The sequence below is a fragment of the Balaenoptera physalus genome (assembly GCF_965194825.1).
Source record: "Balaenoptera physalus genome assembly, chromosome: 10".
Lineage (NCBI taxonomy): Eukaryota > Metazoa > Chordata > Mammalia > Artiodactyla > Balaenopteridae > Balaenoptera > Balaenoptera physalus.
Genome location: NC_138889.1, coordinates 32870257 through 32886620, shown reverse-complemented (window position 1 = coordinate 32886620; position 16364 = coordinate 32870257). Strand labels below are relative to the sequence as shown.

General features: G+C 33.2%; 1 protein-coding gene across 4 annotated transcripts in view; it reads left to right on the top strand.

Moving 5' to 3' along the window:
- The window catches only part of DYNC2H1 (dynein cytoplasmic 2 heavy chain 1), a 381735-nt gene that overhangs the window by 31632 nt on the left and 333739 nt on the right, over positions 1 to 16364 (top strand). For 3 of the 4 annotated variants that reach the window (XM_082409863.1, XM_082409862.1, XM_082409864.1), the window contains exons 17-25: positions 35 to 263; positions 1145 to 1272; positions 4945 to 5060; positions 8021 to 8148; positions 13106 to 13255; positions 14041 to 14246; positions 15246 to 15401; positions 15492 to 15606; positions 16153 to 16323. In XM_082409863.1, coding sequence (XP_082265989.1) covers positions 35 to 263; positions 1145 to 1272; positions 4945 to 5060; positions 8021 to 8148; positions 13106 to 13255; positions 14041 to 14246; positions 15246 to 15401; positions 15492 to 15606; positions 16153 to 16323 — 1399 coding nt within the window. Of the gene's footprint in view, positions 1 to 34; positions 264 to 1144; positions 1273 to 4944; positions 5061 to 5333; positions 8149 to 13105; positions 13256 to 14040; positions 14247 to 15245; positions 15402 to 15491; positions 15607 to 16152; positions 16324 to 16364 lie in introns of those variants that run through there. The other variant, XM_082409865.1, reaches the window with a different exon arrangement.

The window sequence follows — 16364 nt, the reverse complement described above, 5'->3', positions numbered from 1 at the left end:
AATTTATATGTTAAAGTTATTTATTTGCTTTCAGACAAGGACGATTACAATTCAAGCCTCCTTTTGAAGAAATTCGAGCTAAATATTATAGAGAAATGAAGAGATTCATCAGCATTCCTAATCAGTTTAAGGGAGTGGGTGATGCAGGAGATGAATCTATTTTTTCTATTATGATTGATAGAAATGCAAGTGGATTTCTGACTATTTTCAGCAAAGCAGAAGATCTATTTAGGAGATTGTCAGCTGTTTTACATCAACATAAGGTATGGAACATGTAATTTTCTGTCCTTCTATTGTAATATTCATCTGATTAATTGAATTAGTATTAAATGTACCAATCAACAAATTATCTTGTGTGGCATAAAGTAAAAATATGCAAACCAGAGAGCCGAAGTTTAGAATTCTTATACAATCTAGATTTATGCTATAGATGAGAAAAACGTTATCCTAAATTATTTTCTCTCTATTTGAAGACTGAGAAACTAGTTTCTTTTCTTTTTTTGAATGTTGTATCAACTTGGAATTTGACGTGACTCTGTTGTGTCATTTTTAATTCCTTTCAGGAAAATATATCCTTTTCTTTATTCTTTGGATTGAGAGCAATCCATGGAGGGAAGCCCTCAAGGTTAATGAAATTGAGATGATTTAATTTCTTACTTTTGTTAAGGTGCATCATATTAACTCTCCAGAGATAAACCCCTATTGCATTTATTGCTCATTTGATTGATCCTGAGGCATATGACTGAGAATTCATCCAGTTTCTTAACTGCCGCTGCAGTGCTTCTTCTGTTTTATTTTTCTGGAATTAATTGAATCTGGATACTTTCGAATTTGTTGCCTATAGTAGCTCTTGGCTTTGCAGAAGTGATTCTGTCTTTGACACGTTAAACTTGAGAAGAGAATCTAAAGAAAAGTTTTTTGCAGTCTCTTCAAAAAAGTTTTATGATCAGTATATTTTTATGTATTGTTTTCTTTTCCTGTTCATTCTTTAGGCTATGTGATAATGATTACATTTACATACTTAAACTGAAATTTACTTGAAACCTCACATTTGCCCCTTTTTATTGTTTTTAATAGTTGGACTCTAATCTTTTAAATGTTAACTTATTCTATTTTTTTAATAATATGTTTTCCATTTATACAGGAATGGATTGTAATTGGGCAAGTTGATATGGAAGCTCTAGTGGAAAAGCATCTTTCTACAGTACATGATTGGGAGAAAAATTTTAAAGCACTGAAAATAAAAGGGAAAGAAGTAGAACGACTTCCAAGGTATAATACAGAAGTTAAAGTAGTACTTATGTATCATAGCAGTTCTTGCCATGGGATAGTATGTGTACTCTTCACTTAGTGGTACTGAAGTCCAGTCATCGGTCTTACCTCCTCTAGAGCTCAGCTATGACACTTGAGAATCATCTGAGTAGAGAATTGCTGAGACTAAGAAAACCTCTTCTAGAGGTTTGTCTGGCTGAGACCTAGTTGGATAGGACAGATTGGGGGAAGAGGCTTCTCTCCAGATCTGGTGTGAGGATCTAATATTTGATGTGCATGGGCACAGTCTAAGAATGGTAAGAATCTACTACTGAGAGCATACTGGAGGACATTTGACTCCAATTTTGTATGGCTCTGCCCCCTTTCAAAATGCCCTGGGAGGCACACAAAATAGTGCTGCATCTGGGTATTGCCCTAAATGTGGAGGAGACCTTCTGAGGGGCATTTCATAACCCAGAACATCCCCCTCACTCTCTGAAATTCATATCACTGGAACCATTCTATGCAATAAGCCCTGGGAAGGAAGGGCCTTGTTTAGTTGTATATATATTACCTATAAAGTATAATATCACTTTTATTAATCCATTTGTTCTTTCTTTCAATAACTATTTGGTGCCCATTTACAATATGCAAAACCTTGTCCTGTGGGAGTAGAAAGATGAAGACAGAGTTCCTGAGATGAAGTTGCTTGCTCTCTCGTAGTGCAGTAAGACAAGTATGTTCGATGATTAAGTCAAGTACACGCAGGTGTTGAGAGAGTGGGCTCTGGAGGTAGATGGCTCTTACTAGCTGCATGAGTTTGACAGTCATTTCGACCCTGTGAACCTCCATTTCCTCAGCTTTAAAGTAATTACAACTATATTATTTATCTCAGTGTTTTGAGGATTAAATGAGTAATTTGCATATAAATTAATGGTATAGGTTAAGTTCTCAATAAATGCTAGTTGTTATTAATACTAAATAGAATAGTCTATATTCCATATTAGAGACTGTACTAAAGGCTATAGAGATTTACAGGATGATGACATCCCATCCATTTGTGGCAAAATAGGGGAAAGCTTCATTAAGATAGAAATACTTGAACTAGGATTTTGATGGGTAGAAATGAGAATTGGAGGTTAAAGCAGAGTCTCTCAGGAAAGGGATTTATGTACTGAAAACAGAAGTTGGTTAATTGAGAATTTGATTAGAGTTAATGTTTTATTAGGGACTAGAGGAGATATTTCTGGAAAGGGGTAGATAAAGTACAGATTTGGGAGAGTCTTACATTCTAAAACAGGGAATTTGGATGTTATTCATGTTAGAATGATCAGTTGTTGAAGGTTTCTAAACAGAAGGGTGTTAGTACCAAAGCTATACATTAAGAATGTTAATCTGGAAATAATGAGTTGTATGGTGGAATCAAGAGATCCTGGAGGAAGAGAGGTTCGTCTGTCTTCATCCAGAAGCCCAGTAATAATTAATTGAATCAAGTTGTTGGTATTCAAAATGTGGAGGAGGAAATATTATGAGGTATTAAGGGGTCTTACTTTTGAAGGAAGATGAGAGATGAAGAATAGAGAAGAGACGAATGACTTGAAGGTTTGAACTTGGATGACTAGGATAATGATAGTGCCATTAATGTTACTTTGAAGTAAGGAAAAGACAGTGTTTTTGTAATGTTTGAACATGAGATTTCTCTGTTGGATACTCTCTTTGAGCCCATTTTTGTTTGACTTTATGCTGTCACCTGACTGCCCAAGACCTCTACTGCTGCTACTGCTATTTGTTTGTCCTTTTCTATAAATGGGGTTTCTATTTATACTTCCCTGTCAAAGCTAAACAAAACAAAAAGAATGCCTGTCCTACATGCCATATTTCATTTTTCTGTTTCTTGCTTATAAGTTAACATGTATTCATCTAAGCTAATACACACATATATATACACACAGATAATTATTTTATGGGTACTTTTGGGAAATATGCTGTAAGATTAGAAAAGCCATTTTCTGATGATGTATTTCAGATACTGTAGTAAGGATATACTTTTGGGGTAGGCCATCTATGTCCATCCCATTCTATCTATGGCTGAATGAAGCCTCAATTGCACATTAAAAATATTTTCAATTGAAAGGTGAACATTAGTCTTGTCCACAAGATTCAGTGTGTACAACTCTGCTGTAATCATATCACTTTATGTATTAATTCATTAGTAAAATATGGTATAATTTTTTTAGGTTTACCAAAATCATCTATTTCCATATATCAAATGTTAGAAATTTAGACATTTTGTGTCAGGATTTCAAAAATCAAATAACTTCATGTATAAGACAAATTGACTCTTAGGTTTTGGTGGTTAAGAACTGGAGTTTAAACCTCTCCAGTTAGTGGGTGATTGAGAATAAATAAATAAAACTTTAAGAGAAAATTGTATTTTTATAATGAAACTGTATTTAACACTTATAACTTGCTTTCTAAGAATATCACCTGGTTCTATGTTTTAAAAAGGGTCTTTCTAAATAATTTTTTTGACCAAAATTTCCAGACTTTTTTTTTTACTTGATATAATTAAGATAAATATGAGGTTTACTCAGATGAATGAGTCTGGTTCAACTTCTGTTTGTTTAGAACATTATAATTTGTATTCAGAGTACCATGCAAAGAATTAATGTTCTTAAAAATATATGCCTTTTTTCTGATTATTAAAATAGTACATTTGTTTTATAAATTTTTTAAAATATAAAAAGACATAATGACAATTGCTGTTAATATTTGATGTTTTGGACATATTAGTACATCTGCTTACAAAATTTGGATCATACTGTATCCTGCTATTTTTATTTAACACTAATCATTAGTATTTCACCATGTCATTATCTGGTCCTCAAAAATAATGATTTTAAATTGTATAGATATATAATAATTTATTTAGCCATTCTGGTATTTAGTTTACTTCTATTTTTTCACTATTATAATTAATACTTTGAAGAAGATACCTGTATGTAAGTCTTGGAGTCTGCCCTGAAAATCTCCTTAGGATAAATTCTAAAAGTGAAGTTACTAAGATAAAAGAATATATCTATTTTAAAATTATTTGATATAAGTAAATTGCCCTTGCAAAAGTTGTATTATTTTATACTCTGATCAACAGTTCTGAGAGGTCTCTATTTGCCCACGATTGAAGATATGAATTAACAATTCATTGCATTTTTGTGAATTAGATAGGTATAAAATGGTATGTTTTATTGCTTTAGTGTCTTCATAATCTATATTCACTTTCTATGTTTGTTTTATTTTCCCTATCATTATTGCTTGTACTTTGACTACAGGATAATAATTTATTTTATAAATCTTTAAATAAGTACGTTACATACTGTGACAAGTAAAGCATGTAAAAATTTAAATATATTCATGTTGATACTTTAGTAATTCATAATGTGCTGCTTTTTTTTAAAACTGATACATTGGATTATTAAAAACTGTAGTATTATAACAAAGTCATTGTTTAATGAAAAACTTCATATTAGTATGTGTAAGGCATTTTTGCTAAATGAAATCTAAATGTGCTTAAAGATCACAATAATATGTTTGGGTGATATTGTAAAATGTATTACACAAAATCATATTATAATGAGACTCTTTTCCTGTAATTAGTCTTTTTCATGTCAAAATATGTCCTTTGGCATTTTTCAGTACTGTCAAGGTAGATTGTTTAAATATTAATTGTAACCCTGTGAAGACTGTGATTGATGATCTCATACAGAAGTTATTTGACGTGCTTGTTCTTTCTTTGAAGAAGTCCATTCAGGGTAAAGACACTTTTACATTTTTATAGTTATGAAATATGAATCTCAATGATGATTAAAATAAAAGATAATCTAGAAAGTAATATGAAATAAAATGTGCTTAAAGTAATTTTAATAAAGTAGGAAACTCCATATTCAACTCCTGAGAGGTCTAAAAATTGAAGGCATTTTTTATTATTTGCAGTGTGAGCTAGTATCAGTTTGTTGCATATGCTACTGAGAAAGGAGGTAATTCTGGTATAATGTATTTATCCTTATCTCTTCAAATGACTGCAGGCATAACTTGGAGATATTGTGGGTTTAGTTCCAGACCACTGCAATACAGAATATTGTGATAAAGAGAGCCATGGGAAATTTTTGGTCTCCCAGTGCATATAAAAGTTATATTTACATATACTGTAGTCTGTTAAGTGTGCAGTAAGCATTATGTCTGAATAAACAATTTACATACCTTAGTTAAAAAATGCTTTATTGCTAAAAAATGCTAACCATCACCTGAGCCTTCAGTGAGTCATCATCTTTTTGCTGGTGGAGGGTCTTGCCTTGACGTTGATGGCTGCTGACTTATCAGGGTGGTGGTTGCTGAAGGGTGGGGTGGCCGTGGCAGTTTCTTAAAATAAGACAACACTGAAGTGTGCTGCATCGATTGACTCTTCCTTTCTCTGTAGCGTGCAGTGCTGTTTGATAGCATTTTACCCACAGTAATACTTCTTTCAGAATTGGAGTCAGCCTCCTCAAACCCTGCTGCTGCTTCATTAACTAAGTTTATTCAATATTCTAAATCCTTTGTTGTCATTTCAACAATCTTCACAGCATCTTCACCAGGACTAGATTCTCAAAATTACAAGTAACCACTTTCTTTGCTTATCCATAAGAAGCAACTCCTCATTTGTGAAAGTTTTATCATGAGATTGCAGGAATTCATTCACATCTTTAAGCTCCACCTCTAATTCTAGTTCTCTTGCTATTTTTATCTTATCTTTAGTTACTTCCTCCACTGAAGTCTTGAATCCCTCAAAGTCATTCATGAGGGTTGGAATCAACTTCTTCCAAACTCCTGTTAACATTGATATTTTGACCTCTTTCCATGAATCACGAATGCTCTTAATGGCATCTGGAATGGTGAATCCCTTTCAGAAGATTTTCAGTTTATTCTGCCCAGATGCATCAGAGAAATCACTCTCTGTTGAAGCTATAGCCTTATGAAATGTATTTCTTAATAAGACTTGAATGTTGAAATTACTTATTGATCCATGAGTGGCAGAATGGATGTTGTGTTAGCAGGCATGAAAACAACATGAATCTTGTACATCTCCATCAGAGCACTTGGGTGACCAGTGCATTGTCAATGAGCAGTTGTATTTTGAAAAGAATCTTTTTTTTCTGAGCAGTAGCTCTCAGCAGTGAGCTTAAAATATTCAGTAAACCATATTGTAAACAGATGTGCTGTCATCAGGCTTTGTTGTTCCATTTCTGGAGCAGAGGTAAAATAGATTCAAAATAAAAGTGCTATGATTTTTTGAATGGCAAATGAGCATTGGAATCAACTTAAAGTTACCAGCTGCATTAGCCTCTAACAAGAGAGTCAGCCTGTCTTTTGAATCTTTGAATCCAAGCATTGACTTCTCTCTAGCTGGGAAAGTCCTCGATGGTATCTTCTTCTAATAGAAGGCTTCTTCATCTGCATTGAAAATCTGTTGTTTAGTGGAGCAGCTTTCGTTAACTGTCTTAGCTAGATCATCTGGATAACTTGCTGCAGCTCGTGTATCAACACATGCTGCTTTATCTTGTACTTTTTATGTTGTGGAGATTGCTTCTTTCTTTAAATCTCATGAACCAACCTCTGTTAGCTTCAAACTTTTCTTCTGCAGCTTCCTCACCTCTCTCAGTCTTTATATAATTGAAGACAGTTGGGGCCTTGCTCTGGATTATGTTGTGGCTTAAGGGGCTGTTGTAGCTGGTTTGATCTTCTATCCAGATCACTAAAACTTGCTCCATATAAACAGTAATCCTGTTTTGCTTTCTTATCATTTGTGTTCACTGGAGTACAGCATATTTAATTTCCCTTAAGAACTTTTCCTTGGCTAACTGTTTGGTGCAAGAGGCCTAGTTTTTGCCCTATCTCGTTGTTAGACGTGCCTTCCTCACTAAGCTTAATCATTTCTAGCTTTTGGTTTAAAGTGAGAGCACTCTTTCTTTCACTTGAATACTCAGGGGCCATTGTAGCCTTATTAATTGGCCCAATTTCAATATTTTTGTGTCTCAGGGAATAGAGAGGTGAAACAGTCAGAATATATACGACATTTGTCAGTTAAGTTCACTGTCTTACATGGGTGTGGTTCATGGTGCCCCAAAACAATTACAATAGTAACATCAAAGATCACTGATCACAGATCACCATAACAAATGTAATTAATAATGGAAAAGTTTGAAATATTGGGACAGTTACCAAGACGTGACACAGAGGCATGAAGCAAGCAAATGCTGTTGGAAAAATGGCACTGATAAACTTGCTCCATGCAGAGTTGCCACAGACCTTCAATTTGTAAAAACTGCAATATCTGCAAAGCACAATAAAGTGAAGCACAATAAAATGAGGTATGCCTGTACTATTTTCCAAAATATCAGTGTTTCTTTTTTCCTTTAAGCTGTGGTGTTTTAGCATATTATTTAAAAGACTGAAAAAGTTACCAATTTTCAGTAAAATTTACTAAGAGTGAGTACATTTTAAATTTCTTCTCAAAAATTTTAAGTGTCATGTAAAACAATTACAGTTTCATGAGAAGAAATTTCTTTGCTTATTCTACATTTTGAATTTTGCTTTATAAAAGCAAATGGCTACTTAGGATTTAATGTATTTCATATAGTGATTACTTCTAACATTCCTTGATTTAGAAATTATGTAATTAAATATTTTTGGTGTTAATAATAACTTTTTTATATTTCAATGTTACCTATTTCAGCTCATTTACATGAAATTGATACATTCGTTACTGAAGCTATGGCAGTCTTAACAATTATGCCCCAGTCTGTGGAAGAGATAGGTAATGCAAATTTACAATATAGTAAGCTACAAGAACGGAAGCCAGAGGTGAGAATCACAAAGTAATTTATTCTTTTACTGTACTGGGTATGATTAAATTAGGTAATTTTATGTGACTATTTAGAAATATCATATAATTGCAATATTATAAGGAAGTCTATAAAATCTAGTCCAATTGATCAGTTCATGATTGGACTCTTGATGTTATGTTGGTGTAATGAAACAGTAACAATAATGCTTATTATTATTTTCAGAAGTATTTGTACTCTCTTTTATGATGTGGCTTATTAGAATAAAACTAAACTTAAATAATTCATGCTGTTACTTCCAGGGTTGTGCTTTTAAGATGCTGAAGTATGAAGTTAGAACTGAATTAGGAACACACACACACACACACACACACACACACACACACACACGATGGAGGAGCTCATAATTAGAGACAAAGGTAAAAGAAGTGGTGAAGGATTCATAAAAACAGTATCTAGAAGGCTAGAGCCTAGAATAAGCAAGTCAAAATTTTATAGAACATATTATAGGTGATCTTAGTTATGTTTAGAAGAAGGAGGAGAAATAATTCAAAATAAAATACAAAGTTTTATATGTTCCTATTATGTGATAGGCTTAAAATTATTAGATAGATTAGAGGTAAGTGAAATAATATACCTTCATGGTGGAAGGAATTGTAAACTTTTATATGGAAGGCTTAAATGTATAAAGACGATTTAAAGGCAAATAAAATAATGTACTTGTCTAGTAGAAGGAAATAACTAAAGAAGGAATAGCATTATGAGCTGTGGCAGTTAGCTTGATTTAGCAGAGACGTTCATTCATTTATTTATTTGACAGATACTTATAGATCACCTGATATATTCTAGGCATTGTGCTAGGAGTTGTGGCTACAGCTATGAACATGCTCTATTCTCATGAAATTTGCATTCGTGTGTGTGTGTGTGTGTGTGTGTCAGAGAGAGAGAGAGGGAGAGACAGAGACAGAGACAGAGAGAAACAGAGGAGCAAGAGGAGCTAGAGCAGTGCATGATAAACTGGGGCGTGTTTCGTAGAGTGGGCAATCGTGGATACCTTATCAGATAGATGTCATCTATCTGCACTGAGACCTGAAAAACTTAAGGAGGCAACCATTCCGAGATTTAGGGGGCAGATAGAACAACAAATACAAAGATCTTAAGGTAGAGAAGGAGTTTGGTATGCTTAAGGAAGATAGGTGAAAATATTGTCAAGAAACTTAGTTATCAAGAAAGCCATATTATTCAAGGAAAAAATGGTTTGAGGTGAAATTGGAGAGGTAGGCAAGGGCCAGATTATGAAGGTACTTTTAAACAATCATAATGATTTTGGGGTTTTTTTCTAAAAGTAATAGAAAGTCCTTACAGGGACTTAAGCAGAGAAGGGATACGGTCTGGTTTACATTTTGAAGTGATTACTCTGGCTGCTCTGTAAAGAATGGATTGGAGGGAGACAACAGTAGCAAAGAGTCCAGTTAGTATGATATTGCAACTGGTATACAAGAGATGATGGAAGCTTGTACCATGGAGTAGCAGAGGAGGTGGAGAGAACCGGAGAAATTGATGATGCACTTTAGAGTTAGCACCAAGGTCTTCTGATGTATTAGAAGTAGACGGAGCTTAGAGAAAAAGCAATAAACATGTCTCCTAGGTTTTGGGCTTGGGCAGCTGGGAAGCTAATGGTAACATTTACTGAGATGAGGATGACTAGAGAGGGGAGTTGTTTGGAGATTGGAAGTGGTGGGGATTGAGATGTCAGGTAGAATGAGGAGTATGGAATTTAGAGTAAAGGTGAAGACTAGAGATATAAATTTGGAAGTCATCTTAAGATTCATGATGTTTAAAGCCACAGGATTGAACTAGATCATCTGGTTGATAACAAACTGTAGAGGTTATAGGACCAGGTTTGAGCTTTCTGAAGTTTAGAGTTCAAGCATAGATGGAGGCAGCTAAGGAGATTGATAATGAAGTGGGATGAAAGTGTGTCATCACAAAAACTATGAGAAATAGATGTATTTGGGAACAACATGTGAGGCAGGAAGTGACACGAGACAGTATAAAGAGCTAGGCAGAATCTAGGTCATGTGAGTCACATTAAGGATCTTAGGTTTGATTTTGTGGACACTGAGGAGTCGTTGCTGGGTTTTAAGCAGCAAGATGTTACAGAATTGTGTTTTGGTATGTCTCTCTGTTGGCATGTGGATTTGAAGAAGTAGGAATGCATGCAGGTATACTTGAAAACTGTTGTAATGTCTTCACAGGCTAAGTTCTGTTCACATATAGGAAATTAGAATCCTGCTCTATTTTTTCTGTCACTGATTTTCCTAGTACAACATGGATTCTTGGTCCATTGTTTTTCTGTTTCTCAGGTGAAACTGATCCTGCCCAGAAATTGCAAGCTGGTCATTGAGATATGTTTTAATTTTTTTTTTTTGTCTATTATATTTGCACAGTGATTTTTAAATATCTTTCATTGGATATTATTGCTTTGTTGAGTAGAAAAAGTACAGGTATAAATTACAGGACACTGTTGTTTTATGGTGCTTTAAAAGGCCTAGAAGCAATTTGAGTAGTTTAGCACTTACTGACCTACACCTAGACTGTTTAACAGACTGCTCATTATACACAGCTCAGGGCATTTCAAGTGGAAGCTGAATATAGGAGTTTGGTTCCGATTCTTCAGTTTTCCCTTTCTTAAGTACCTTTTTTTCCGTGACTTACCCTTCTCTGTTAAGTAGGATAATTTAGTTAATCTGTGCTTTTAGATAGTCACTAATTTTAGAAGCCTCTTTAGCATTTTCTTATGAATGGAACTTTTATAATAAGAACTTCACTTTGAACAGCTATAGTATTGTCTTCCTATATTCATGATTTAATTCAGTTTCATATTACCACTTTTATTATCCTTTTTAACTTTTGATGTTTGAGTGTCTTAGTTGAGTTTACATATAATAATGTTAGAAACTTTATATCCAGGAATTTAACAAATTATGTACAGTCCCTCCCATCAGGAAACTTGCACAAGCCTCTTAGATAGCCTCATCCACCAGAGAGCAGAGAGCAGAAGCAAGAAGAACTACAATCCTGCAACCTGAGGAACAAAAACCACATTCACAGAAAGGTAGACAAGATGAAAAGGCAGGGGGCTATGTACCAGATGAAGGAACAAGATAAAACCCCAGAAAAACAACTAAATGAAGTGGAGATAGGCAACCTTCCAGAAAAAGAATTCAGAATAATGATAGTGAAGATGATCCAGGACCTTGGAAAAAGAATGGAGGCAAAGATCGAGAAGATGCAAGAAATGTTTAACAAAGACCTAGAAGAATTAAAGAACAAACAAACAGAGATGAACAACTGAAATGAAAACTACACTAGAAGGAATCAATAGCAGAATAACTGAGGCAGAAGGACGGATAAGTGACCTGTAAGACAGAATGGTGGAATTCACTGCTGCGGAACAAAATAAAGAAAAAAGAACGAAAAGAAATGAAGACAGCCTAAGAGACCTCTGGCACAACATTAAACGCAACAACATTCGCATTATAGGGGTCCCAGAAGGAGAAGAGAGAGAGAAAGGACCTGAGAAAATATTTGAAAAGATTATAGTCAAAAACTTCCCTAACATGGGAAAGGATATAGAGTCCCATACAGGATAAACCCAAGGAGAAACATGCCAAGGCACATAGTAATCAAATTGGCAAAAATTAAAGACAAAGAAAAATTATTGAAAGCAGCAAGGGAAAAATGATAAATAACATACAAGGGAACTCCCATAAGGTTAACAGCTGATTTCTCAGCAGAAACTCTACAAGCCAGAAGGGAGTGGCATGATATACTTAAAGTGATGAAAGGGAAGAACCTACAACCAAGATTACTCTACCCGGCAAGGATCTCATTCAGATTCGATGGAGAAATCAAAAGCTTTACACACAAGCTAAAGCTAAGAGAATTCAGCACCACCAAACCAACTCTACAACAAATGCTAAAGGAACTTCTCTAAGTGGGAAACACAAGAGAAGAAAAGAACCTACAAAAACAAACCCAAAACAATTAAGAAAATGGTCATAGGAACATACATGGCGATAATTACCTTAAACGTGAATGGATTAAATGCTGCAACCAAAAGACACAGGCTTGCTGAATGGATACAAAAATAAGACCCATATATATGCTGTCTACAAGAGATCCACTTCAGACCTAGGGGCACATACACACTGAAAGTGAGGGGATGGAAAAAGATACTCCATGCAAATGGAAATCAAAAGAAAGCTGGAGTAGCAATACTCATATCAGATAAATTGACTTTAAAATAAAGAATGTTACAAGAGACAAGGAAGGACACTACATAATGATCAAGGGATCAATCCAAGAAGAAGATATAACAATTATAAATATATATGCACCCACCATAGGAGCACCTCAACACATAAGGCAACTGCTAACAGCTATAAAAGAGGAAATCGACAGTAATACAGTAATAGTGGGGGACTTTAACACCCCACTTACACCAATGAACAGGTCATCCAAAGTGAAAATAAATAAGGAAACAAAAGCTTTAAATGACACAATAGACCAGACAGATTTAATTGATATTTATAGGACATTCCATCCTAAAACAGCAGATTACACGTTCTTCTCAAGTGCGCATGGAACATTCTCCAGGATAGATCACATCTTGGGTCACAAATCAAGCCTCAGTAAATTTAAGAAAATTGAAATCATATCAACCATCTTTTCTGACCACAACGCTATGAGATTAGAAATGAATTACAGGGAAAAAAACGTAAAAAACACAAACACATGGAGACTAAACAATATGTTACTAAATAACCAAAAACAAAAACAAAAACCAACAAATTATGTAAAAGCAAAAATCTTGATTTAAAAAGCAAATCATGAAACAATTTTAAATAAATGGAATCTTAATAAATTTGATAAAATATGTTGTTTTTCACATGTCATTTTTTAACTTTTAGATTTTGCCCTTATTTCAAGAAGCTGAAGATAAAAACAGACTTTTACGGACTGTGGCAGGTGGAGGTTTAGAAACAATTAGTAATCTGAAAGCTAAGTGGGATAAATTTGAGTTGATGATGGAAAGTCACCAACTTATGATTAAAGATCAGGTAAGAACCTTTTGGTCATTTTGTTAAAATGGAAACAGTTTTTTTCTCATTTAAGATTTCTTGCTTATCTTTATTCCATTATAGCTCAGGTTTATAAGAATTTATAAGCTCAGGTTTTCTGTAACATCTTATGGAAAAACCTCAAGGAACTTTTTGGCCAACCCAATATATTGCTGATGAAATTGACCTCCCTCAGTACTTCCATACAGTAAAACACTTTGTATAAATGATGATCATGTCACATAGTTTATCTTTGCTTTCTACCGTACCAGGAATGTATGTGACATTATGTTCAGTCTTTGTTATGAATAAATTTATTTACCTACTGTGTATGGTATCTTTTAAGGGTACAATCTGGAAGTTGTACACATCTATTACACTCATATTCTATTGACCAGAACTTAGTATTATGGCTGTTAGCTGCATGGGAGAGTGGGAAATGCCCTCCTTTATTAAACAGCTGTATAATCAGGTAGAACAACTGGAGGTCATTGATCAAATTTTTTTATCACATTGATTTTGTTTATAGTTATGATGGATGCTGTTAATCACATGAACGATTTTGTAATGATGATGTTTGCAGTATATCTCTTGTTTTTGTAAATTTATGGTCTAATTTATTTTTGAGTTATTTTATTGTACTTGAAATCAATAATAAAGAATAATCTTTGAAAAGCTGATACTGATATTTTTTGACCTTTAAATTGAAATGTTGGAAATAAAAATGTGAATATAAAGTAAGATTTTACTTTGAATTAAATTCTGTAAACTCTATTGGCTTATAGATTGAAGTGATGAAAGGAAATGTGAAATCACGTCTTCAGATCTATTATCAAGAACTGGAAAAATTTAAAGCTCGTTGGGACCAACTAAAGCCTGGTGATGATGTTATTGAAACTGGCCAGCAAAATACTCTTGATAAAAGTGCAAAGTCAATAAAAGAGAAAAAAATTGAGTTTGATGATCTTGAAGTCATAAGAAAAAAGCTGGTGTATGTTTATTCTTTAAAACTGATAGTGCACATTTTGGAAAAAAGAGTTTTGTATTTATATATTAAGCTAGTAATGTTCTTATATCTATTATCTTAATGTCTTTCCTTATAAACTTCAGCAGTTTTAAAAATACCAGTATTAAGTGTTCATGCTACTGCTTTCTTAGGAGTTGTTGAATTATATTAGGATTTTAAGAGAAAAGCAGATTTCTGGTTAGGCCTAGAAATAGAAATAATAGAAGTTATAATAGCAAATTAAATAAGAATAATAATAATAGAAAATTAAATTTACTTAAAAGTTAAATTAGGGAGTTGGAATATTGCTTTATGTGATCTCATTGTATTTAAAAATGGAATATATAAAATTAATGGACAATTACTTTTAGAGCTTCTGGGAAAAAAATGAACCTAGCAAAATGATGATTCTTCAAAGAAAAATATTTGTTGTTTTATGTTATAATAATACAAGATATTAAGTTTAATAATTGTTTTAGGTTTGGTCCATTTAGGTAAATGCATCCATAAATTAACTGGCTTCATAGGTGAGTGGGGGTTTTAGTACCACGCTTATTAAATGACATTACATTAATTAGATGAAGAATATCTTACATTCTAGAAGTGAATTCTTTCAGCCTAGAAGAATATTAATGGATATTCTTTAATCTGTTCTCAGATTAATCCATAAATTTGTGCAATTCTGAATATTTATATATATGACATGTATTATGTACATAAAATATATTGATATATATTACCAATTTTACTTTGACTTCTTTGGAAAAAATGCATATTAATGAATTTGGAAGAGCTCGTTCCTAAGTAGTTAAAGTAAAATTCTTATGTAAAGTAGACATAGCCTCCCACTGTCTACCTCTGCTGTCAGATACATGCACACAAACACACACAGGGAATGCAGTAAATATTAATTAGTTAAACTTATTGATATTTAACAGTTTTTCTTTTTAAAAAAATAATGATATTTACTACTTGTTTCTATAGTGATGATTGCCATCATTTTGGCCTAGAAGAGCCCAACTTCTCCTTGGCATATAGCATCTCTAAGGACATTGAGAGCTGTGCACAAATTTGGGCCCTTTATGAAGAGTTTCAGCAAGGATTTCAAGAAATGGCCAATGAAGATTGGATTACTTTTAGGTTTGATTCATAAACAGTATTTAGATTCTGATAGTTTTGTGGTATTTTTTGGGGATGTAAATTGTAAGGTATGTTTCTGGTATTTTACAGGACTAAGACATATCTGTTTGAGGAATTTTTGATGAATTGGCATGACAGATTAAGAAAGGTTGAAGAACATTCGGTAATGACGGTGAAATTACAATCAGAGGTTGACAAATATAAAGTAAGATAGTTTTACTTATCTTACTATTTAAAAATGGTGTTTGGAGCTTTCATGTACCTTTTTATTATGTAGTGACTGAACTGTAATTTTAGTTTATATATTTTTAATGATTCCATTACATGAAAAAAATAGAAAGTATAGAGTAAACCATAGAAGTTACTGATATTTCTGCTTCAGTTTGAAAGAAGTTATAACTAAGAAATTTATGGTTAAAGTTATATGTTGGAGTATTTATAACTTAGAAATTAGGATATGGGTCATTTACCATATTTAGGATATAGGTCATTTGCTAAATTTATAAAAATAGAAATATTTTAGGTCATGTTTTAAAATATATCAAGCTACCAAGGGAAATTTGCATGTATCCACAGCAATGTTTAATAAAAAGTTTTATACAATTCTTTTTAAGAATTTGATTTTAAGATTGTTAAATACGATAATACAGTAATTAAAAATCTTATAGATAATTATAATAAAATTAAATAATAATTTACATTTTGCTTGTATATATACATACATATGTCTTTTTTTCTTCTTTTTTAATAGATCGCAGTCCCTATCTTGAAATATGTGAGAGGGGAGCATCTTTCTCCAGATCACTGGCTTGACCTTTTTCGTCTACTTGGCCTTCCTAAGGGGACTAGTCTAGATAAATTACTGTTTGGTGATCTGCTTAGAGTAGCTGCTACAATTGTTGCCAAAGCTTCAGACCTTAAAGTAAGAATCACTTTTATAAATATCTCATAGATCTGACCTTT